We start from the raw sequence: 26,192 nt of genomic DNA, 5'->3' as shown, positions 1-26,192 counted from the left end.
GACGTAACGAAGGCCCGCTCAAGCAGCCCTCAGCTTCGTACCCGGGACCGATATATCGAAGAGTTGACTGTCCCCTGAGCCACGATCCTGACAGACGGATCTCGAATAACAAAACCTGCGCCGTTTCTCGTACCTCTGTTCAAGACAGACCCATCGAAGTCGATCTTAAGGAAACTCGGGAGGTGAAAATGTGAATTTCTTTTTTAAAAAAACAAATTGGCACATGAATGGATATAGAATATCTGAAAAATGTGAGCAAATTGCAAGATTAAATAGAAAATTTAACCTAAAAGGAGCAAACTAGGCCGTCGTTCTTGACTGGTATAATCGCGCCACTTTCCCATGCACAAACTCGACCACCGCGAGCGCCACTGCCCCGGCTCCGATGAGCGGTTCGTGGCCGGCCAGCCGCGATCGCGCCTGATTCGCCAACGTGCCGTCCAAGAAGCTGAGCATCCCCAGGGCCGATCAGAACTGGGTGAGGGTGGAGGTGTTCCCCGGTGGCGGGACGTCCTTCTCCCGGGAGGGTGAAGTGGTTCGTCGAACAGATGGCGAAGCTCGTCCCGCTGAAGAGCGGGAAGATCCGGACGGTTCTTGATGTCGGGTGCGCGGTAAGTCGGATTTCCGATTCCGTTTGCCTGCTTCTATTGCTGGATTTGAGTTTGAGTTTTTGCAATCCATTTGCTTTCAGTTCTGTTATCAGTTCGCTGCAAGGTTTTCCTATCTTTCTGGAATAATTCTTTGATAGTAGCGGTGCTATGCTGCTTGATAATTAATTTCATACTTTATTCCAGCTTTATTTCCTTGTCTTTATTTTGGGTGTTCTTAGTCTTAGGTATATGACAATCACAAAAGCATTTAACGAGAATTAGAAAGATTTCAATTCGCTTTTTCCACGATCTTATTTGGTTTATATTGGGTTGTTGCATAGTTGCCTGCTAGATCAAGTTTTTGTAGGTCTCTTGGCAATCTTATTGCTAGAGACATCACATTTGTGTTTGGTGTCAAGTGACACCTTGCAGCTACTCACTTTGTTTTTACTTGGACTGTATCATAATGTGTGTGTATTACCATTTAGGTGATCCAGTTTCATGTGTTATGGAGAGGAACTTGTTGAGACTTTATGATAGTATTCCCATATTGCCCAAAAAGTGGAAATAAACATGCCTACAGCTTTTGTATCTTTTCCTATCTTTTTTGCACGTGATGTGGTTCCAAGCTTTTTGGAATGAGATGATGGCAACGAGTTTGATCTCTTTGTCCTGTCACTTTGCTGCCTACCTTTTAACCATTTCTTTTATTTTTTACTGATTATCTCTCTCCATTCCTTATTTTTGCCTGTCTACTATGCCCCTAATTTGCTTTTAATTAGCTATGCAAATTATTGAAGTATTTTTTCCAGATTTTTTGATGTCACGGGGGCAACTTTTATATTAGAATCACCTAACTTCATTGCTTTCAGTCTTTCAACTTTGTTCTTATTGAATCACGTGGAAGCTTTTGATTCCAATTCACTCTCAAAAAGTTGAGCATTTTATCAAGTTATTCTGCGATGTGTGCGTGGAAGCCAACTTCTAATTGTCTCTCTATATTAGACTCATTGATGGAGGATGATCTAATAAGAAATCTAGGTGAACTTCTATTAGGCGCAAATATAGAGATTAAGAAATTTTATTTTATTTGAGAATTTGAGAATTTTGTTTTTATGCGGACTCTAGAACTAGAATTTTGTGGAGTCTAAAATTAGAATTTTATGTGAATTCCGGTATTTTATTTTATACATATTCTTATTAGGATTTTGGGTTGTCTATATAAATCCATGACTATGTTAATAAGAATACAGTTTGCATTATTAAGATTTGAGAATATAGAATATTAAATTTCCCTCTCTCTCCGCATTCTTCTCCTCCTCTTCTCTTTCTTCCTCCTCCTCTTCTTCTCTCTCCTTCTCCCTTTGTCCTGCGTCACTCATTAACTTCATTGCTTTTAGTCTTTCAACTTTATTCTTATCTAATCGCATGGAGGCTTCTGATACCAATTCACTCTGGAAAAATTGAGCATTTTATCAAGTTATCATGCATGTGTGTGTGTGCGTGTGTTTTTTTTTTTTTTGGGGGGGGGGGGGGGTGTGTGGTCCTTGAATAGTTGAGGTCTTGGGGTGATATTTGTTTGTCTCTGTGTGCTGGAGAGTCTTCCAACTTCATAGCTTTTGCTTTCATCATTCAAGCTCTTTCTTATTCAGTCAACTTGCAGCATTCTTAATATCACTTCTTGGGAAGAGGAAGGATAGGGTTGAGTAGAGCACCAAAAAACCTTGTGCACTAGGAAGAGAGTGAATCCAAGAATTGAAATATTTTGTAATGTGCCCAGCATGGCAATTATGCTGCAGTATTTTGCAACATTTAGAGCAGATTAGCACAGAGCAATATGCAAGCATGAGAAAAGCCTCTTTCTTCATTTTTTGGGATAGTATTTTTCATTTTTAAGATTCATCAAGTTTCATTGCTGTATACTAGTTTTCAGAACCTTTTTCAGATAAATAACCTAATTTTTAATTAATAAACATCAATTTTTGATTTCTTGATAATTGATGTTTAACGCTCTGCATTAGATAGTTTCCTATAATTTGTCGTACAAACTAAGATGATGCAACTATGTTTATACATTAATCATACAAGAAAGCTCAAATTTCACAACCAGAATTTAAAGGCACATACCTTTGGTACTATGGAATTACTTATATATGTTATTACTATCAAAGAGTTTATACTGTGGTATATTTTAATTTCTAATCATTGGTCTGATGTAGAATGACACTTTTTTGTCACTACATTGTTTAATCTGTAAATCAGGCCTTAAATTCCTCTGGAAAATAAGCCCAAAAGAATGAAATTTTAAATTGTCTCGAATAGAAGCAAGGATGTCAGGATCATCAGGCATGAGGCACTAGATCAAAGTATAGGTCAGTTTGAACCTTATAGTTTCGTCCTTCGTTTCATAAAAGAATAATTTCATACCTTCACAAGTCAATCAATTTGCAAAAAGACAATTAGCCAAGCTGAACTAGTCACCTCAGATACCTCTTTTGTCATTGAATCTGATAGGAAATTTTGTAATTTTTGGAATAATTCGTCACAAAGAACAAAATAATTTGGAATAGGATTTCTTTTTTACTAGATCTGCTTTCATATTTTATAAGTGGTGATTTGTTTTCTTGCCTTTCTGCATTTTACTTGTAACTTCTAAAAAGCTGTATACTGACTTTGTTGAATCTTTACCACTACACTGCTGCCATTTTGTCATCATTTTGACAAGGGAAAGAGATAATTTCTCTAGCTGATTTGCCTTGGGAATTGATAATCTGCATGCCTCTTTTTCTTGACAAGAATACCTTTCCCTCATTATGACTGGGATCAGTAGTTGTTGTGGATCCATTATTACTGTTCTTTTGTTCATTCAAGTTTGACACCCATGGGAGGAGCACAACCGTATTACCCTTCTGTGTCCGGTGGGACAATTTTCATGACAAACATGGATTTTAGCATGCTGCTACTATTTGTAACTTTGTATAGCCATGAATTTTCATCCGATGTTCTATTTGGAGATCTTCTGAAGAAAGTAGAATTGATGAAGAGTACCTTTACCATCTGACTTTAGTCTTGATAGGTAAATCTTGACTTTCTGTAGGATGTTTCCCCTTTGGGTTCTCCTATCAAACCAACACTATTCAATTCTAGAAAGTTTTGCCATAAAATATCAGTCACTATACGTTATTTCAGGAAGTTGTAGAAGGGAATTTTTGATGCATTTTGATCTAGAAACTTGATTATTTTTTAATGTTTATTTTGTCATTTTGAGTAATTTTGGAGGTAGTGGTAGGTGAACTCTGGCCTATAACTCCAAGGAAATGATTGGTGACCCCATACTTTTGTGACCCTTGATATATCCTGAGCATCCCAAATCTTTCTATAATGGGTGTATGTTTTGTAGTTATTGCATAGCAAATCCTTTTTATTTATCAGTAATGACTTGCTCTTTTTTGTCTATAAGCGAGCTACTAATTGAATCCTGTCTTTCTCCATGTTGTATCACAAGTCCAGTGAAGTGCAAGAGCTCTAAAATGACTTTACTTCTTTGCCCTTCGAGTATAAAAAATAATCCATGAAACTTCCCAAATATAGAAATCTTGCATCCAATAATATATTAGTATTATTTTTCAAAGCTACAGATATTGTCGAGGAAAGTATTAGTCATAGCTGAGAATAAATAAACAGTTAATACATCCTCCTGATCATTTAGTAGGTTGTTATGTGCAAAAAACACATTATGTTTTTCTGGATATAAGTGGAATATTTTAGTTCCGTAAGTCATAGGGGAAGGGTTCAGTGTCATAGTAAATCTCATCTGCAGGTGCGACATTGTTGATATTCTACTCGAAATCAGGATTTTTCATAGTGAAAATGGTTGCTTCCATCCTGACAAGCTTCTCAACATTGGCAACTCCATAGCAGCTAGTGCAAACTAGGCTAAAAAAAGAAATCTGTTGATCAAGCATTTCTGTAGATGATAATATTGTCATGATTTAACAGAGAAAATCTTTGCTTTCTTATCATCTTTTTTCTGAAGGGTGTATTCGAGCATAAAGAATAAGGACATCAGGAAAAAGGACAAGACAAAGTTTTTCACATACTCTTTATTCTAAGGTATCAACTTTGAGATCCTGGATTCACCAGGCCCACATTAGCAAATTCTTTGGGAATGCCAGGGCCGGATAGGTTGCTACATCAACATATCTTTGTTGTATGCTATGGACCGTTTATCCAGTCAATTTAAGGACTGGGTTATTTAATGAAGAAAATTGTTCTCTTCTGGTTTGAAGGTCATCAGTTGGTTCTCATGGCATGGCTCACATGATTTATACTAGCAGAGAATTTTTTTTTTGGTTTTCTGATCTTCCTGAGGAGAGTGATTGCGCAACCTCCCATGAAATTCTGAGCTATACCAGTTTGTATCTCTTAGAGACAGCGAATAGGCAGAAAATGAGTTTATAGATCAATGGATTTTTGGCAATTGTTTACGGTTGAGCTACATATTAGATATTGACCGGTCAAATGGAAATGAGTTTGCGGATCAATGAATTTTTGGCAATTGTTTATGGTTGAGCTACATATTAGATATTGATCGGTCAAAAGACTGTCCTCTAGAGGCAAACTGTTCCTCTGGAAGCAGCGCCATGTGGTCAGTCCCAAGGCTTAACCTAATCAGCAAGAGAACCTAAATTAGGGAAGAACATTAGTTCAATTTTGATCATAAGAGTTATTTTTAGCTTATTGAAATTTCCAAAAATTGTTTCTAGGATACATGGGTTTACATATTTCTTAAAATCTATGGAAGAGAGGTATCTGAAGCTAATCAAAATGTAAGGATGGTTTAGGTATCATCTCAGTTAGGTATAATTATTATCCTTCACAAACTTGCATGACCCATTTAGTTACATTTGGTTAAAAAACATCTATATTTTATAGCCTTTCATTTCATGATCTTTTAAACCTACTATTTTTCTTTGATTGTGCATGAAACTTGTCATTATTTGCTACCATTTTTTTTTTGGCAGGGGAGGCGGGGGGGGGGGGGGGGGGGGGGGGGGGGGGGGGGGGGGGGAGGGGGGTCAGTGAAGGTAGCAAGAGGATCTTAACTTATTTCAGTATTAGTAACAAGTGTTTGTATGCTGCAAAATAAATCTTCGTAGGCCATCACAATTATCAAATCATACTATTTTATTAATTCTTTGTGCTTTTTTTGGTGAAAATTCTTTGTGCTTTATTTGTACTCAACCGACAAATATAATACATAAACACATTTTAATGGTTCATGTTAAGTGGGTTAGCAATGTCAAAAATTGAATCCCTAAGAACAGAAAAGGGGGTGTTTTGGATTGGAGCAACTATCATCTTCCTTCAATAGCCTAGATAAGAGAAACAAAACAAACTTGTACAAAGGTAAAATAGAGATATAAAAAGAAAGCAAACAGGCATGGCGTTCGCTTAAAAGATCAACAAAAACATTTTTTTTTTATTTTTACTGTAGATTGGGAAGACTTCTGAAGCCCAACTCTTTGACAAGCTTGCATTGTTGGTAAAGAATACCTCTTGACCTTTGATTCTTCTAACCAATCGTTAGAACCTTCCATCCGACAAGACAATCTTTAGTTTTCCTCCATAATTAAAGATCCATTTACTAATTCAATCCACACCTTGTGTGCCTTTTAAACTTATAGATTGAAATCATTGGAATATTGTAAATCAGATTGTTTTGCAGACATTCTACTCAATCATTAATTTTTTCCCCAAAAAGAATAAAAAGAAAGAACCATTAATGAGCATATGCTCTGGACAGCATTGATGATGATCATCCGCATTAAAGGTTTTTTCTTGGGTATTTGGTTTCATTATGAGAAAATCATACAGAAGCTTAAATTGGAAAGAAATGATATAACTCTCTACGACAATATAACACTGAATAGTCAAAACAGAAGCATATATTAATAGTCTAAAGGTTGTGAGAGTTATACCAAAATAAATAAAAAAAAAAGTTATGAGATTGAATAAAGCTTCAAAGATAAGGTGATAAAGCCCAAAATATGCTTCTGCTGAAGCATTTAGTGAGCTACCAAGGAAAACAGTCTCTCAGTATGTTTGTGAGAGTGGGGTTGAGTGTTCGCCTGCTTGAGTCAACACGAAAACCATGTATCTGAGCCAGCTTCAGTGATTAACAAAATCCCATAATTTTAGTTTATTTTATTTTCATCAATGCTATTAGTATATACCTCTTCATTTTCAAGTTCCTATATTAATTTTAATTGACTCAAACTCAGCTAAGAAATAATTATTTTTTGGAGAAATAAGCTGAGAAATGATTATGGGTCCTGTTTTGGGATGTTTTATTTTCTATAGTAATTATTGCGTGCATGTATTTAAGTCTCGCGCAATGGCAACTTCAATTTTTTGTTACTTTTTCTACCTTCTACTGCCACAACCATTCTCCCTTTCGTAGTTGAAGTATATGGCAGCAACAGGTGGTCCAAGGTTATTTACAATATGCTGAGAAGTCCCTGATATTGAAGTTTTGGCGCCATCCAGGTGCGTTAACAGCCTGTTGAATCTCTCGTATAAGACAATTTCAAGTATGTGAACTATATGTACACACTGCTCTCACATGAAGAATTTTTCAGAGACATTCTCCTTGAAAAGGAGATTTTCATGTCCATTAATTTGTATCTAATATAAAAGCAAGCCATCCAAGTACCAAAATTAAATCCCAAAGGGAAAGGATAAAAATACAATATGTTAAGGATGGTCTATGTCCTTTTTTTCATAACTTTTCTTCCCTAAATATTTTGCATTATTTGAGCTCTTAAAATGTAAGTATAAAATATAAATATTCATAAAAAATACATAAATATATAAAATATTATTTTAGAAAAGAACCAAGACAACAAATAGCCAAAAACCTCTTAAAATTTAGATGAATCCTCGAGATGTCAAGTTTTAGTGACCTATGATTGTCTATGCTAGGATGATCATGAAATACTCTGTTATGCTTCCTTATATATGTTACACAATATAAATATTCATAAATCATAAATTAAAATAACAGAATAGAAATAATTTGCAATGGAAGAGTTCTGCATGATGAGGTGGACAAATAGGTGGTGTGGCTTAAGTATATTCTACAATTATCTGAAGATCATAAAGTATTTATCAAGCAGCAACATGTCATGTAGGCCAATTCCTTTTTTCTTTCAACATGACTAAGAGTAAATTTAATCATCTCCTCAAAGTGAAAAAAAAAGCTGAAAATTGATTGAAAACTATTTTTAGAGGTAAAGATTACTTTGCTGCTATAAAAGTTATCTCTAAAACTCCATTCTCTCCCTTACTAGAAAAAAAAAACTTTATTTTCTCATAGATTACTAGAAAAAAAACTCTATTTTCTTATTTCATAATGGTTTCCCTTTCCTCGCTTTGAGAACTTTTCTAACCATATTTACTTATGATTTCATACTTACCGCATCTTTTGTCAGTTCACCTTAAGAATTCCAAAGTATATTAGAGGATCTAGCAATAAAACATATATGGAGTTTTCTGGCTTTTTGTACTATCTTGGCTATGCTGACCACACCAGCATAAGATGAAAATAACCTAATTTGGCTCATTAGAAGGCCAGAGATAAAAATTTTATGGACAGTGCTAGATCCCCAATCCAGGAAAATTGATTCCTGGGTTTGAATGCCATTTTATAATTAGCTGCGTAAACTACTTTGAAAATTAGCCCCTCTAAGGGCGAGGGAATAAAATTCCTGGTTAATATAGGGTCCTCAACATCATAAAACAAATGGTTGGTGGGTGGTAGCTAACTTCGTGCGGTTTAACCTAGAAACTAATGCAGGGCCTAAAAACTTAATATCCATGAAAACTAGGGGCTGGGAATAAAATTCCTGGTTTATTTAAGGTCCTCACATCAAATAGTAGTAAAACCTAGGGATGGAAGCATGGGAGTTAATTTCTCATTGTTTAACCTGGAAACCAATTATACAAGAAGACTGTGTTAATATCAATACAATACATTAAAGGAGAGTTCGGTAGTCTCTCAAAACGATAAGTGTTGAACTGAAGTTCACCCAAATGTTGGCATCGAAAATCTCTACGCGGTACCATCCACTAAATGAGATCGCTTTGGACCATACCCTGAATATCTAGATGTCGGCATCGGAGACCTCCACACGGTGCCATCCGAAGAAAATTGCTATGTACCATAGCTTTAAAAAAAACAGTATATATCTTAATGAATGAACCATGAAACACCCTCGCTACTCCGTATTTGCCTTAATTGAACTGTGATCCATCTGCCTTGCCTTCGGACACTAAAACAAGAATAAAACAAAGTAGAGAAAAAAAATCGACGAAACGATACCCATCTTAATGAATGAGCTGTGAAATGTCTCTCTTGCTTTGTACCTCTTTTAATGAATAAGTGAACTATCTGCCTTCTTTCTGGAGTACGTAGCCTACTGAAACAAGAAGAATATAGAAGGTAGAGAAAATAAATAGAGGAGATCACTTTGTAGGCAAGCATGACTGTGCCATTATGCCGGCAGGGGGATGATATGGTCAACTCGCCTCATCGTAGCTGCTGGGGATGGCAATCGTAGTTGTCCTAATGAAACAAGAAAAAAATATAGAAAAACAAATTGGAAGAGATTACTCTGCATGCATGCGTGACCATGCCATCCTGCTCGTAAGTGGATGTGTGATGTTATGTTGCATGCCTGCTGTAGGTGCAGTCGCTTCGTCATCCCGCTGTGGTGAGATGCAGAGATCGTTGCGACGTTATATGTTGTTGCTCGAAAAGTATTGTGACCACAACCTCTTTCTTCCCTCCCATGTCCCTTTCTTATTAGAGTATTGGGGGGCTATTGCAAGAGACCTGCAATCGTCCTCTTTCCGCACCATCATTTGAGAAAGGGAGAACATCGCTGACCTAAAACGTAAGTTTTCTTCCTCGGATTTTTTTTTTCTGCAAAAATCAATATTGTAATTCTTAAAATATTTTTTCTATTATGTATCTATAGAAAAAATATGCTTATTTACATCTTCGGCATCAACATATTACATGGATATGCAAATGTTGAAAATACTGGAGTACCAAAATAGGTTATGACATAATATAAAATGAAATAATATATTCAACAGAAAAGTTAGATTTATTACCATGATCTAAATATATTAATGAATTTGTGTATGGCTTAAAGCACCAATTGCTCCTATTAGATATATGGAGCAAAAATGAGAAATTATTATTAGCCCTTAATAGGAAAGTATTGCGAACAAAAAAAATGATTGAAGAATTGCTGAAATTGGATCCACATGATTATCAAGTGCAGTTTAAAATATGATCATATCTGATAATTTGCTTGTACAAGAATCTTCAATTATTTTAATTTTTTTAGGGGGTGAAATTCACGTGCAAGGCAACTTTAAAATAGGTTGACACCTCCTATGGTTGGTGGTATAAAGCATATTATAGTTATAGAGTTGCAGTAAAAGTTTATGGTGATACTTTTTGGTGCAACAATATGGTAAAAATAATCAGCCTCCAACTTTATGGTAAAGTTGCGATACATTTTTTTTATCATACTTTATTTGCTAAAAATAGATATATTATTGTTTTAATTAAAAAAAAATTAACTATTATATATCTATCCTTTGAAGGTATAAATTAAGCACTATTGTTGAGGATAAAACTAGTGCGGCAACTTTTATATTATTTGGAAAATTAGCTTAGCAAATAATTGGTATCTCAGTACCTAACCTTGTGATGGATGCAAAATGCGACAAATTTACTCTTCCAGCTGTTGTTTAAAAGATTCTTGATGGCACCTATATCTTTCAAATTATCTTTGGGTCACAAAGTTATAACGACAATATTTATAATTTCAAAGCAAACATTTTTACAGAAAGTGAATCTCAATGTACTATTCTGGATTAAAGTTCTAGATCCAGACTTTCTTCGTCTCAAGTTCAAGAAAAACATGTTATTTCGACTCCTGAAAAAAAGATTTATAATGAACTTTTTCAAGAAACAACTCCTTCTAAGAAATCACCAAATACAAGCCGGTAACATACTTTAAATATTGTTCTTTCTCTATTTTTTTTCTTCTACCAAAAAAAAATCGATATAGCTCCACATTACTATTGTAGAGAACTATTAACTGCATCGCCTGTAAAGAGATTAGTGGAGGTAATTCAACTTTAAACATATCTTTCCTATCTATTTCTTTTTTTGCTTTCATAATTTCTAATCATATTTCATTGTTGAATCTTAAAAACTGAATAATACTCTTATAGATTTTTTTCAACTCTTTTTTTCAGTTTAAACGAACAACTTATGGATAATGAACATTAAGACTGATGTAAGTTTATTTGCTAAAAGAAAATGGTATTTTTTATTATAAAAAAATATATGCTGATAAGTTATCGTATTTTTTTTTCTTCTATTTCAGATAAACTCTGCTGCGACAGTGCGGGTTACATACTAGTATACAATATGACTGAGCTCACCAATTCCTTCCTTCCCTTCCTCTCTCTCTCTCTCTCACTCTCTCACTCTCTCACTTACTCACTCAAACACACATATGTACCTCAGTGATGTAGCTATGTGAAGAGTAGGTAGGTTTAAGTGATTTGTCACCATCAATTCCCTTTTTGGGATAACTTGATACTTGTACCAGATCCTTAGAAGGAACTATATATTTAAAACTCGGCCAACTTGGAAGTTTCTCGAACTCCTTTGCTGAGGTGTGATTCTAGCCAAGTTGGTTTCAAGTTATGTACTGGTCAAAGGATAAGTTACAGTAAGTCCAAGGCCTCACCAATCTTCCCTCATGGAGTGGAAGAGAAGAGATACTCCACTGAAATCTCACAAAGTTCAACTACTAGTGTAACTTATCCTTTGGTCGTTCCCTCCGATCTCAACCCGTGGCTCACTTGCCCCCACCGTTGCCCTCAGCCTCGTCCTATTCGTGAGTTCCCACGCCACTCTCATGATAGAAGACCTCACAAAAGGATCCGGGACATCGCCAATGACCTGGCCTAAGACCTCACAAAAGGATCAGCGAGTGGAAAACATCCGTCTAATTCATCCAAAAAACATTCTACGAATACTGCACTGTGTAAGAGGCCACCCAGTCAGCAGCTGTGTTGGCTTTCCTCCCTCGTTAAACCTGAAATATTAACAACTACCATCAATCAAAATTCTCTGAGAGGATGAAAGAATAGCAGTTGAAATGGACCTTGGTGGGAATTAAAAGGCATCCACTTTACGTTAGCAGCATCCTGTTGTACGTCCCGAGGCTTGGAATCTACTTTTGCTTTTCTTTTTCTCCTTTCTTCTTTTGTTGTTATTCTCTACCTCCACATGCAGACTTATCAATGTTGGCTTGGACATATGTGATGAGCCTCCCCCTTTTCAGCTAGAGATAAAAATTTGAACCTCGACAATAATTTGGATAGAGATGAAAATATAAATTTGTAAAAGTATTGTCTTCAAAAGTTTATTATTCTAAAAAACATTGTCAAAATATTTTAAAAAAAGTTCGATCACTAAATGTACGTAGGAAAAGAAACAATGTCATGTTAAATTATTTAATTAGATATATTTATTCACATGGAAACAAGTACAAAGAGCAAAAAATGATTTTTTTTTTTTTTGATAAAAAGACCACTAGCAACATGTAGCATCATTTGTTTTTTCAATTCATAAAGCTTTCTTCAATTAGCCAGGAAAAATTCATGGATAAATGGTAAAATTGATACTAAATTCCTGAATACTGTATGACCGTTGATTAGTTTAATTAAGGAGCACATTTCAGGAAATTATTTGGGAAAAGAAAAGCCAGCAATAGCTCACTTTTTGATTGTTCAGAAAATGGTGTTGTGCTTGAACTCACATTTTGTGGCCATAGGAAGAAAGTTAATATTAATAAAAGATTGGCTGTATCGATATCACAGCTTAAAATCTCTATAATAGTAAACTTTGTAAGCGTGTCGATATCCAACACACTGGTGAAGATTCCACTCAAGATGCAATATCGATTATCGCCCAAGCTTAGGGGTGGCAATCGGCTCGGTTCGGATGTGGATCAGGCTAAAAATTTATTTATCCAAACTAACTTGTTTATTAAATAGGTCAAAAATCTAAATATAAACCTGACTTGCTTATTAAAAACATAATCTGATATGATCTACATAATCTATCTATTAAACAGGTTAAATGAGTTAAATAGGCTGAGTGAGTTTAAATAGATTAAGTAGATCGGGTTAATTAGAACATAAATGAGCTAAATAAGTTTTAAACGGGTTAAATAGTTCTTAAATAGATTAAATGGGTTGAGTCTACATAAAGGACTATTTAATGGGTCAAAATAGGTAAACGAGTCAAAGGTCTAAATATGAAACTGATCCATTAATAAATGAGTCTACATAAGTTGACCCAGATCCAAACGCATTTGTACTAAACATAAATGATTGTAGATCAGCTTGGGTTATAAATTGTCATCCATTCCAGGCTACGCCAGAGGATAAAGGGCTTGTCAAAGAATTATAGTGCAGGTGCTCAAGAAAAAGAATAATAATGTTGAATGCCAAGAGCCTTGGTGGGCTACACCATGAAATATGTGGTAAAGCAGAACATAACAATGGAGCAAAGACAAAAGGCTCGTGAATTTGCCTGTTCAAATATGAAAAAGGACCACCAAACCCACGTCGCCAACCATATCAAAAATTAAAGATTGTATACGTTTGTGTGGCTAGGAACAAGCCATTTAGATAAATTGATTAAAAAATATTTCTAGGTAGGCGAATCTGGCAACCACCCCCTTCAATCATTTAAGAATAAAGTTGCACATGAGATTGGCATGTGAACAAAGAAGAGTCATCAAATTCCAAACTTTGTAATAACAACCACACATGCAAGAATACTACAAAATATTAGCAATGGTTAAGTCACTGCATGGAATCTTCTTGCCCACAGAATGACTAGTCTTTTTCGTTTAGATGACGTAGCAACAGGATGTAGCACGTAGCAAATACTATTGAAATTTTTTCTTTCCCCCCCTCTTTTCATGATTCTAGTTCGGTGGTGATTACAAGCTTCGCATTTTGTCTTTCTCTTAGTTATTGATCAAAGGAAATTGAAAGTTTTGATTTTGGTTGGTAGGAAGATGTTGGCTTTTGAGCTTGAAGCTCCAAGTCCAAGGTGCCATGGTATATAATGAATTCAACTTTTGATGCTATTTATGACTATGTTTGTTAATTATTCTTCATCATTGGACTGCTGAGGGACTAAAAGATACTTCCATGGTTGATCGAAACATGCTCTCCATGGTCGAAATCCACCAAGTTTAAGAGGACAAAATAGGTATCTTGCTGAAGAGTACAGTGAGAAGGAGGAGGAGTTGATGGTGCTGATGCGAGTGTAGATGAAGAGGGCACGTCGGCGGGAGGACGGAAAGTGGGAGTAGAGGGAGCTGGAGGCGAGGTGGAGGGCGAAAAAAATGGAGCTGAAGAAGATGACGATCGCGGTAAGGAGTAGAGTGGAGATGGCGGCGAGGAGAACGGAGAAGGAGAAGAGGAGGGGAAGGGAGGGCTACGACCGGGCACCACCCTTCACCAAATTTGGTCCAACTATTCCCAAATAGAAATATTTTTTTAATTTTTTACATGAATATCCTTCCAAATATCTAATTTTGTCCGAATATTCTTCCAAAATTAATATTTACACACACACACACATATATATATATATATATATATATATATATATATATATATATATATATATATATGTATATATATATATGTATGTATATATATATATATGTATATATATATATATGTATATGTATATATATATATATATGTATATGTATATATATATATATGTATATATATATATATATATATGTATATATATATATGTATGTATGTATATTAGGGATTGATAACCTCTCTGTTATGGTAGGTTATCATTCATACATACATACATACATACATACATACATATATATATACACACACACATATACATATACATATACATATACATATACATATACATAATATACATATACATATACATATACATATATATACATATACATATATATATACATATACATATACATATACATATATATACATATACATATACATAATACATATATATATCTACATATACATATACATATACATATATACATATATATATATATATATATATATATATATATATATATATATATGTATATGTACACACAATGAGGAGAGAGAGAGCATTAATTGGGGGTTGAGTGGGTGAGTTAATGTAGGATTATAAAAAAACATAAAATAACTTTAAGAGTTATAAAAAGTAAGGATATTTTTTGTCTACATAAAAATGGATAGATTGATAACCTACCATAACAGAGAGTAGGTTATCAATCCCCATATATATACACACACACCCCATCGTAAAACACTTGTTTTGATATTCTGCTCTTTTTTTTATTTTTATATTTTTTAGTATATCATAAACGATCAAAAAAAATATTTTTATATAATAAATAAATAATCTAAAGAAATGACAAACTGGACTTTAGGAACATGATGAATTAATGTGACTTTTCTTGAACGTGGAAATTCTAATTTTAAACTTTACAACGACGTGTTTATGTATAAAATTCTTACATCATCATTCTAATATAATAACGGACAAGCCTTCCTAGACTAAAACTTAGAAGAATAACTTTGTTAAAAGATGACATATTTTTTAATCTGACAGTACAATATTCGTGCCGAACAAAGGCTACACCTTGTGGAAACCATTATCGTAACGGATTCTATGTTTCTAATAGTCTGCTCCATTACGACTCAGATCAGGAAAAAGAGTATCCAAAATGACCAATATAATCTTAGCTATTCTTTTCTCTCTTTTTTTCTTTTCTAGGTTTTTCATATGAATATCTTCCTAAATATCAAATTTTGCATGAATATCCTTTCACAATTGATATTTACATATATGCCATCGTAACAACACTTGTTTTATTATTCTACTATTTTTTTATTCTCGTTTTTACATATGTACCTACATTATTTAACGCCGTTAATTAATTAACGATTTTAAATTAAAATAACTAAAATATTCTTAATGGATAAATGTACCAAAAAAAAAGTTATAAGATGATCATGATAGAAAATAAAAAAATAATTTCAAAATTCTATTTATTTTTTAATTAAAATAAATATAGTTTTTATTAACGATATTAGAGAATTATTATATTAGCCACATTTGTCCAAAAATAATATTTTATGAAGATAAAAAATAAATTTTATGCAAATTGAAAATTGTAAAAGCATATTTATGAAAAAAACTTTTTTTTTTTTTGGCTGAAAGAAACTTTTTTTTTTAACGAAGAAAAAAAAGGCAAGCCGGCAATGAAAATAAAAACGGTCGTGACGGTGAACGGTCGTGACGGTGTGCTGCGTGATTTAGTGTGCGAGCTCAGCTGGCGGTATGATTCGGCTTTTCCGGCACCGCCTTCTTCGCTCGCATCTCCTCGTTCCCAAGCCTTTTTGAGACGCCCTCGTCCCCCTCCCCTCTCTTTCTCTCTCGGGAAGAGGTCGTTCTCTCCCCCGGAGCTCTAGCCCTAACACCCCTTCGTGCCAAGAACGCGCTTGCCTCCGCCCCCTGATTTCAGGTCCTAAAATCCCCCGATCTCTCGCCCGCCTTTTTTTGAAGCGATCCCGATCTCTCTGGTTTTTCCCGTTGATGTTTGTTTCGATTCTTTTGCTTCAGCTTTGATTCCCGTTAAGTAGGCTTGTTAAATTAAATTAAATAGGAAAGGATCGTAAGCACGCGCTTGGGAATCGTGTTTGCTTTGGGAATTCTAAAATCCTTGCCGGATCTGGATGTTTTCGTGAGGATTTGGTCGATTTCCTTGTCGGGTATTGCTCTTTGCCGCCCTATTTGGAATTTGGGTTGCTTTGTCTTCTGAGTGGGGCTGATACGTTTGCATGTTCTTGCTTCTTATTCGTTCTCTTCTTTTCTCGGGGGCTTTAAATTGCGATTTTTTGTTTAAATTCAAGGGTTTCTTTGGGATTCTGGGATTCTGGCTGCATGGGTAATTCTTTGGAATATGTGGGAAGGTTGGGCAGCAGATGTTTGAAAGCGATTGATTGCAATTTTTGTTCACAGGGAAGAGATAGGAGGGGCCCTATTTCTTTATCTGTTTGACTTTTCTTTTTCCTTTTTTTTTTGATGCTATCCTGTTTCTCAATATTATTGTTAACTGGCGAAAATTTGAAGGAAGTCTTGGTATATGCTCGTAATTATTATTTTAACTTGGTGGAATTTTCTTATATGATGGAAATATTGCTTGAATTTGATTGTGAAATTGCTATTTAGACCCGTTTATTTCTGCATCCATATGAATTATCTGTTTGTTACCCCGCGCCCGCACCGCCCCCCCCCCCAAAAAAAACAACAACAACAACAACAACAACAACAAAAAAAACTATTTAATAATATGAGTATTCTTAGCCGAAAATTGAAATCCACCAGTCTTTGGGACCCACAGATCTGTTGTGCGGGACTAATGTACTGCATTACAACGGGTGACATAAATGGATGGCATAAGTTGTTTCGTATTGTATCTCAGAGCTTCATTTTTATATGTTTCCATGGTGTTGGCTAACTGTTTATGCCTATGTTACAACCGGGGTATGTGATTATTAGAACTTAGTCATGGACATGCATGTTTGTATGTTCCGGAAGAGAGGAGACTGAGATTCGCCATCTCGGTACTCGGTACCATGCTAATATAGTGTCGGTATGCTCGATATGGGAAGTCAGTTCGGCATAATGAGACTCGGCATATGCTATGCTCCCTACAGAATCTCGTTTTGATGCCGCTACAAGATGGTATATCCACTATGGGGTGGCACACACTGGTACGGTGAACCAAGAAAGAGACATTGTAATATCTTCTATAAGTACATGTCGTTGGACATAACGGTGAACCATGAAAGAGATTGTAATATCTTCTATAAGTACATGTTGTTGGACATAATTAAACCTTATTTTATTGCCTTTCAAAATGTTGACATCATCTCATGTCCTTGCGTTGGCTATCAAAGGCATATTTGCAATCTGTATGCAAATAATAGTTGTATCATTAATTATGTGATGTTGAATATTTAGGTGTTTGCACCACATAAAAAAGATAGAAAGAAGAGGCGCAACATGCGGCGCTGGCTGTGCTGTTCTTGTCAGATGGACGAGCCTTATCATGCCCATGAGAATGAATACCTGAAAAGCCCATCAGATCATATAGATGGTATGTTGTTTTTCCTCTGCATTTCAAGAAATCAATACTGTTTCTGCTACCATTGCAGTCAGCTGGTGTTTTCTGTAATATAAGTGCTCCATAATGCATGTCCTGTTCTGGAAGGTTGTGAAAGAGACAGATAAGATAATTTTGGAGGAGCTCTCACTTCTTGTTGAGGCTAAAGTTTAAGAAATTGTTGTTTAGAGTATCTCTCCAGACCAACCATTTTAAATCTCCCTTGATTTTGGTGGGGCTTTTATGGCTTTGGTAGATATCTGTTGGGATCCTCTCCCTTGTATATTTTCTATGGTTTTCTTTTACTTGGTAATTGTGATGCTTCTTTTTTTGTTCGTAATCATGAGAATGTTCCTTGATTTATTGCTTGTTTATCTTCATGTCTCCATTTATTTGTAGGATTTGTGAATGCACATATTATGTGATGACAAGTTTGCTGTTTATTTTCATCAAGTAATGTTTTCTGTAGTTTGTACTTCTTCCCTATTTAGGTGGGAAGTATAGTGCTTTACCTGTCAATAGGTGACGTTACCCAAGTCAAAATTATAGTTACATTCCCTAATTATGCAATTGTGGTCCTTGAATGGTAGCTTCAATTCATTCTTTTTGAATCATATGGAAAGTTGAAAACTTCTTTTTTGCTGCCAGTGAATTCTGACATCCTAACCTAACCCTCATGCAAGTAAGCCTGTGTACAAGCTGAGAGTTTTTGAGGTTAAAATTCTTGTGTGGAGATTGGTTCATGCTTAGACCTTTTGGTTGTGTAGGACTATAGGTTAAGGTTCTACTTGCTTGTTCTTGTTTGATGTGACAAGGTCAGGCCTAGTTTTGCTAAGTTCCCAAAGTCTGTGGCTTGATATCGCAAAGAAATTAAAATAATTATGTGTTTGACCATTTACTTGGGATGAAATTTAAAATATGTATACATATCCTTGTTTTCACTTCTCTTCTTTGCTCACTAGTTTTATATGTAATAAATTATTCTCATATTTTGTCAAGCCCACTCAAGGCTTGGCATAAGCTCGTTTTCCTAAACAGAACCTCTATGGTTCTGCTTTTGAACTGATAAGCTTGTATCAGTTTGTGCTAGCTTGCAGGCAAACCATGTTGTTTCAGTACACTGACAACCCTACTTGCATGCTTGAAGTACAAGAAATGTATGTGTTAGTTGGACCTAATTTGATTACATCTTGAATCCAATGCGATGAAACCTTCTGTATTGTAAGATATACATTGCTTTGACCCTGAAATAGCAAGTTTAATCTTCACAGCTTGGATTCTTATTAATACAATTGGATCCACTAGTTTCCTACACAATTTTGATACTCAACTTCAAGGGAACCCTATCTTATCTGTTGGTGGGCTGATTATATTCGCTAGCCTGAATACTATTAGTGATGTACACATTCATTTCGATAAGGCATTAGATTAAATGCTCTTTTTTTGATAAATGGTGCTGTTCCAAATTTTTAAGAGAATTTCCTTCTTTTTTTCTTTTTCGGGTGAATGTTGTCTCCTGTGCTGTTTCTTGTGTTAATTCTGTTGTTTCTATTTTTTTTTAATTTGGTTTCCAGGAATGCAAAAAGGTTCAAAGCTTTCTGCTGTTGCCAAAAGCGAACCCCAAAGAGCACCGCCTCCCATTGAAGTGCCTGCATTGTCATTAGATGAGCTGAAAGAAAAGACTGACAATTTTGGATCAAAGTTTTTAGTTGGTGAAGGATCATATGGAAGAGTATATTTTGCAACTTTAAACAATGGCAAACAAGTGGCATTAAAAAAACTTGATGTTGCATCAGAGCCTGAGTCCAACAATGAGTTTTTGACCCAGGTCTGTTTGCCAATATTTTTAACAAAATTTCTCTCTCCCTCTCATTTTATCAAAGCTTGACTTATTAGGTTAGGGAGACCATGGTTTAATATCTGTCACCCATCACTGGAACTTGGCTTTTGAGAATTAATTTCATTTTTCTGGACATTAGGTCTCGATGGTTACAAAATTGAAGCATGAAAATGTGCTTGAAATGCTTGGGTATTGTGTGGAAGGGAATCTCCGTTTGTTGGCCTATGAATATGCAACCATGGGTTCGCTGCATGATGTTCTGCATGGTATGACCTCTGGTCCTGTAACATACATCTGATTATTTTATGAGAAACAAATGTTTATTACTCTTGTTGGATCTACAGGTAGAAAAGGAGTCCAGGGTGCTCAACCTGGTCCTGTTCTTGACTGGATGCAGCGGGTGAGAATTGCTATTGATGCAGCCAAGGGGCTGGAGTATCTTCATGAGAAGGTTCAGCCTTCTATAATACATCGCGATATCAGATCAAGTAATGTCCTTTTATTTGAGGACTTCAGAGCAAAAATTGCAGATTTTAATCTTTCAAACCAGGCTCCTGATATGGCTGCTCGTCTTCATTCTACTCGTGTCTTGGGGACCTTCGGTTATCATGCACCAGAGTAATCACGACTCAGATAATTTATGCAGTTGTATAGGGCATAACAAATTATACTACTTGGTTAATTAAATAAGCAAACCTTTTGTACTCATAGTTTGCATAGTTACTTTTATGACCCAGATTAACTAGGTCATTTATGTAAACTTACAGTTGTGCTCATAGTTCGCATTGTCCAGCTTTATGCCTCCGATTGTAGTAATTGTGCTGTCAACTGACTTGGAGCTGCATAAACCTTCATTATCATGAAAAGTCGTGAAGTTGCTTGGTCTTTATTATAAGATTCAAACACAATAGACTTTTTGCTTTTATATAAGCTGGCTGTAGTGCTGCTAGTTGGTTGATTTTTCTGACATTTTCAGGTGAGGGTTTAATTGATAGACTCTAGTATGTCATAGCCCATAGAGGGTGTTGTTCTCTCAGTCTTTCTCCATAATAATGATTTGAGTAGCACTAATAGTGAGCAGAAGTTTTAAGGAAATGGATTTTAACATGAGGATAGAAGAGGGTGAGTTGAAGACGTGTAAGAATTATCTGTGCTAGTTTTGGTTTAGAATGGGGATATCCTATCTTGAGGATTTGAAGATTGGCAATGTTGGTGGGGAGTGGAGAGGTGAATTATAGATGGAAATTAATGAAGCATGTGTCAAAGGAAAGAGGTGTTCTTCCTAGAATGTGAGGAGGCCTGTGAATTGTTGGTTCCCTTATCTTGACTCTATATAATTCTAGCACATTGCTTAAGATGAAATGTGATGCAACCATCTTTGTTTATAGTGGTGAGATTCTGCTATTATTATAAAAATTGTGAAGTTTAAGATGGTGGGTCCTCTAAGAATTGACTGCTGTAAAGTTTTATGAGGAGTCCTAATGCAGTCTGCATCACTTCTAATGTGAAATTAAACATTGTGGCCCATCAATTTGCTGAACTAGAAATATAAAATCACAATACAAGTTTTAGCATAGGAATTGCAAGAAAAAAATGGAGACCGTTGTGTCAATGGATTGCATTTATCAAAGGTCAAACAATTTTGGTCTTATTTTTATGACAAAACAATTTCGGTCTTATTTTTACGACATATGAATGAGTCATTATGCAACACAAGTATGGGGATTCTTATTGTTCGGTGATTTAACCATTGAATCTGGAATATTGGTCATGCTATTTGACATACATGTTGTCGCTGGTTCATTTGGTAGAGAATTAGTGAATCCTGCTAATCGAGCACTCTAAGTTGTGATAAAATTTGCAAGAATTGTTGAACTAAGAGGTGTGCTGTTCCTATTGGCGAGGTCTCTAATGGTGTGGGTGGATTTTGCAAAGGTTATTTGGTCGGAGAGAGAGGTATCTCTAATGTTCCAATCAATGATTCTTGGATGGACTTCATTTTTAGATGGTTCTCTTTATTCAGACTGGTTTAGGGTGTCAAACCAGAATCATTAGAGTCAATTTTAGCTTGTCCACATTTCCTGTTTTATACTGAGCTCCATTACCCTTTCTTGGTTGCATTCACATGCTTGAATGCATTGACCCAATTGCATGTTAATGAATCAGGCCTAAGTTTGGTGGCTTAGTATGGGCTTTTCACTCATGCAAATCCTTTACTTTTACCTTTTCTTTCATGTTTTTCTTATGTTCCTCTAAATGTATGCAAATCATGATTGCGATAAGGTCTCCACTTTATCCTTCTTTATTTGTCTTTTCATATTTGTTACTGCATCTTCATTTTCCTAATCTTTATTGTCTAGCACCATTTAATTGTCCATTATGAACTCTTTCTTTCCCCTTCATCTTCCTTTTCAAAACGTCCTTTTGTTTAAGTTACCTCCATAACTCTCACTTGATTGTGTTGCTTTTCAATCTTTTTGTCTGTAAAGATGGCTTGTCTTGTTCTCTTATGGTAATCCAATTTTTCTTAGTAGATCAATGAATTAGAGGGAAGCATTGGTATCATTTGTTTTTCATAAGACTGTGATAAAATATTGGCCTATGGACCTTGTGGACACAATTGTATGCATAACATAACTTAATAGTATATGTCAAAACTTATGCAGGTATGCTATGACTGGTCAGCTGACCCAGAAAAGTGATGTGTATAGCTTTGGTGTAGTTCTTTTGGAGCTTCTGACTGGCAGGAAACCAGTGGATCATACAATGCCTAGAGGGCAGCAGAGTCTGGTTACTTGGGTAAGCTGCTGTTGCATAGATGACTGTTTATTGCTTGCATATTACATTTTTTTGTGTAGATGATATGTGATAAAAAAGAAAAGAACTCTATGATAAGGAGCAATTGCAATCCATCTGCTGCAACCAGATTGCCGAGCAAATAAAGCAACTTAAAAATGAAAAAAATCTGTTTTTGTATGCAAACTGAAAAGGTCATTCGTTTTCCTGGAACACTGGTTGACCTGAAGGAAGTTGCATCGTCCAAGTTGTTGGCACTCCATAGAAGTCTTCCGCTCCACAATCAGCAAATCCTTAAAAAGCCATATATAGTCTATTGATGATCTAATTACATCTCTCTTGCTATAATAATAATTATGTATAATTCCATCCAACTCTTTTGACACTGTTAATTGTTTAAACACTGTTTTCTTATTAATATATCATTTGAATATAGGTCTGGTGTTTTTGGAATTTCTTTGTGAATACTGATCTAATCTGATTCCAGTTGATGCTAGGCACCTGTCAGATCAGTTTTAACTCGACAGTGATTGGTGTATCCACACTCAGCCCAGGCTTCATTGCAATTTGGAGCTGCCATTTCAAATCTCCAATTTCTTGCACTGCTACTTTGTTTCTAGAGCCCAAGAATTGGTTATTTTCTGTCCTAGGAACACCAGTTTTGGAGTTCTTAAGCTTTATTGATTGCCCGTATTTCAACCTCTAAAAGAACACTGTATGTGCAGAGAACCACCCTATATTTTAGATCCCTTGAATGCTCAAATGGACATTGGAATGCACTTGAGCCGCGCTATCAAACAAAAGCCAATCTCTATATCTTCTCCCAACCCTTGGGGTCCATATGGATGCCCAACTAGTGTCCACGTGTGCTATCTTCCCCCAAGGGTGGAAAGGGCTGAGTGGAGGCAAGTTGATGGAGAAGTAGAGTGGATCAGGGGTATGAAAAAGAAGAGAGGGGAGAGGGGTCCCGTTGATCCCACATTTCTAAGATCCTCGCCGTTCTACAATTGCTTCTCAATTGAAATCTGGTAGCTTCAAAATCTGGGGATTGTTGGATTTTATTGTCTTTTAATCCCTTCCGCTTCTCTCTTCCTTCTCTTTCTGTTAAACCAATTCTTACCCTTTGGCTGGTATCATCTGGACATCGGATCTTTATATAGATACATTATTGAGGGAATAATGCATGCCCGGAGAGAGCTATTGCACAAATGTCTAGATAAATACTGCTTTTCTCTCCATATCCGCTCAGCGGCTACTGTGTTAAACTGTTAATGGCAGGGGAAGAATTAACTACATGCCACCTCTGAGCATTAGTGCCAAGATGCAGTGTGTGGATCCTGCTGCCCCATTTTTGCATAATGGCTGGTAATATTAACCAGTCTTATCTAATTTTTTTTTCTTTCTTCTTGATACAGGCAACTCCAAGATTGAGTGAGGATAAGGTCAAACAATGTGTGGATCCAAGGTTGAAGGGAGAGTATCCACCAAAAGGAGTCGCTAAGGTCTCTCTCTCCTCCCCCACCCAACACCCCCCCGCCCCATTCTATCTATTTGTGGGTGTGCATGCATGCCTACTTGTGTGCTTGCTGTTGTGGCGGGAGCTCATGCCTTCACCCCTGTGATCATGCACTTATAGCTGTTACTAGTTATTAGTTAGAGTTGCAAAAAAAAAAAAACTGCTTCACTAAACATGGAATGTTTTTGTTGGACAACTCATCTAATTCCTGTAAGCTCAATTAACACTTTGGTTCTATCTATCTGTTTGTGTTTGTGTGCATGCACGCCTGCTTGTGTGCTAGCTGTTGTGGTGGGCACTCATACCTTTACCTGTGATCATGCACTTATAGTTGTTACTAGTTATTTGTTAGGGTTGCCAAAAAAATGCTCTTCTAAACATGGAATGTTTTTATGGACAACTCAGCTAATTCCTGTAGCTCAATTAACACTTCGGTTCTGTATTTCCTGTAGCTTGCAGCAGTGGCAGCTCTGTGCGTGCAATATGAAGCTGAGTTTAGGCCCAATATGAGCATTGTGGTCAAGGCACTGTCTCCCCTTCTCATAAATAAGCAGCCCCCATCTGCTGCTGCTCCTTCCCTAGCTTCAGAGACTTGAGACCTGGAATGAAATATTGTGTTAAAAATTTGGCGTGTTTTTTTGGGTATGTTTACTTCTCCAGGAGAGTATTTGTTTGATATATTTTCCTTGTTGACTCTGAGAGCATAAATTTGTCTGGCTGTCACTCTGCAGGTTACCATGCTGCTTGTTTGCCTGAGAGTTTTTTTGTTCAGCGAGAAGCAATGGACCGTTCTTCGTGTCATTCCTGTCAGCAGGGATCTGTGCTGTATATTTGTCTTGAGTATTTCTGTTTCTCTTTGAGCTGTTGCATGTGATAATATGGGATGATGAGTGTTATGCTGTAATGTCCTTCATCTCCTGTACGTGAGATCTGACCTAAAGGTTTCATGTTCAGTCATTTGTTTTCCATTCTAGTCTGGGCCATGATTAAACTGCCCTATTTATTTTCCAGATGGTTATAGTATGATTGAAATGGATCTTTGTGGTCTTGCCTATTCTACAGCTCATGAACAATTTGTAACTGGTAGTATCACACACTCACCTCAAGGACCTCTAGGGTTTGCAAGCCAGTTGGAAGTGTTGGTTCTGATTGGGATTGTAAAATTATTAGTCTGTTTGGTAAAATTCTTAGTGTTTCTAGTGACAACTTCAACGCTGGCATGAAGTTGATGTCTACTTGATGGCCTAGTGCTGCTCTAGGATTATGTTGAGAGGATGCTGTGGAGTGCAGTCCTCGCTAATGTGGTAATGATTGTGGTTTTCATTATGAACCAAGATGAGCCTTGTTGTAGTTCCCTTTTTTTTCAGTAATTCTTGTCTGTATGTTAACGCTCCACAAAGGCAGAAAGAGGAGGTTGTTTTGTTTTGGCAGGCATCCAGGAACAATTTAGAGTTTATAATAAGTCAACTTGTGACATGAAGCATGAAGAATAAAATTCCAGGCATTCTATGGCGCTAGCGTATCATCCAATTCACTGAAAACTGAGCTAGACACGATCTCTGGACAATTTTCTTGTTCGACCCATTTCAGTCGGATGAAATTTTGGTCTATCCGTTTCAGCGTCACCACTTTTTGCACAGAATACACAGATCCAGTTATCAAGTGCATGCCCGCTGCTTGTAGGACCAGATAAATGGAGAATTTTTGTTTTATCACTTTTTAATTGAGCGACACGATATCAATGAGTAGACATGGGTTTCTAGGATTTAACAAATTTTATATCACGAATATTATCATATAATGGCTATTGAAGAAAAATGGCCACAATTTTTTTTTTTTGAAAAAAAAAATAATCTTTGATGACTTTCTTTTCTACATTCTAATCAATGCGTAGCCAGTAAAGCAACATCATATTACTCTTGCAATCATAATCCGTTGCCATCATTCTTTGCAGCTCCATATCTCAAATTGGTTCTCCTCCTGAATAAAGCTTCTGGAGAGTGGGATGTTCGGATATCCCAATATATTAGTGGCATACCATACCAAGAATTATGCTATGCTAACTAAAATAATGACAAGAGTCACTATCTTGCCCCTCAAAT

The 26,192-nt window shown here is 35.9% G+C and overlaps 1 protein-coding gene and 1 long non-coding RNA gene across 3 annotated transcripts; both read left to right on the top strand.

Moving 5' to 3' along the window:
• Nucleotides 1-280: 280 nt before the first annotated feature.
• Nucleotides 281-11,344, top strand: LOC113462767. Its single transcript, XR_003385854.2, has 4 exons — nt 281-611; nt 7,054-7,139; nt 9,338-9,547; nt 11,063-11,344. It is a non-coding gene; the product is annotated as an uncharacterized LOC113462767 (long non-coding RNA).
• A 4,731-nt stretch (nt 11,345-16,075) lies between these two features.
• Nucleotides 16,076-25,149, top strand: LOC103707784 (PTI1-like tyrosine-protein kinase 3). 2 transcript variants are annotated; one of them, XM_039128270.1, is made up of 10 exons: nt 16,076-16,294; nt 16,436-16,541; nt 17,797-17,932; nt 19,513-19,766; nt 19,918-20,044; nt 20,123-20,396; nt 22,445-22,577; nt 23,990-24,076; nt 24,543-24,732; nt 24,822-25,149. In XM_039128270.1, the coding sequence occupies exons 3-9, from the start codon at nt 17,839-17,841 to the stop codon at nt 24,684-24,686; spliced, it is 1,113 nt and encodes a 370-aa protein (XP_038984198.1). In that variant the 5' UTR covers nt 16,076-16,294; nt 16,436-16,541; nt 17,797-17,838; the 3' UTR covers nt 24,687-24,732; nt 24,822-25,149. The 2 variants fall into 2 exon arrangements, with proteins under 2 accessions (XP_038984198.1, XP_008790659.1); XM_008792437.4 differs by lacking the exon at nt 16,436-16,541 and having other exon boundaries at nt 16,077-16,294.
• The last annotated feature ends 1,043 nt before the right edge of the window (nt 25,150-26,192 follow it).

This window comes from Phoenix dactylifera, chromosome 7, assembly GCF_009389715.1.
Source record: "Phoenix dactylifera cultivar Barhee BC4 chromosome 7, palm_55x_up_171113_PBpolish2nd_filt_p, whole genome shotgun sequence".
NCBI lineage: Eukaryota > Viridiplantae > Streptophyta > Magnoliopsida > Arecales > Arecaceae > Phoenix > Phoenix dactylifera.
Note: the sequence above shows the minus strand (reverse complement) of the source record. Positions and strands in the feature narration are given on the sequence as shown.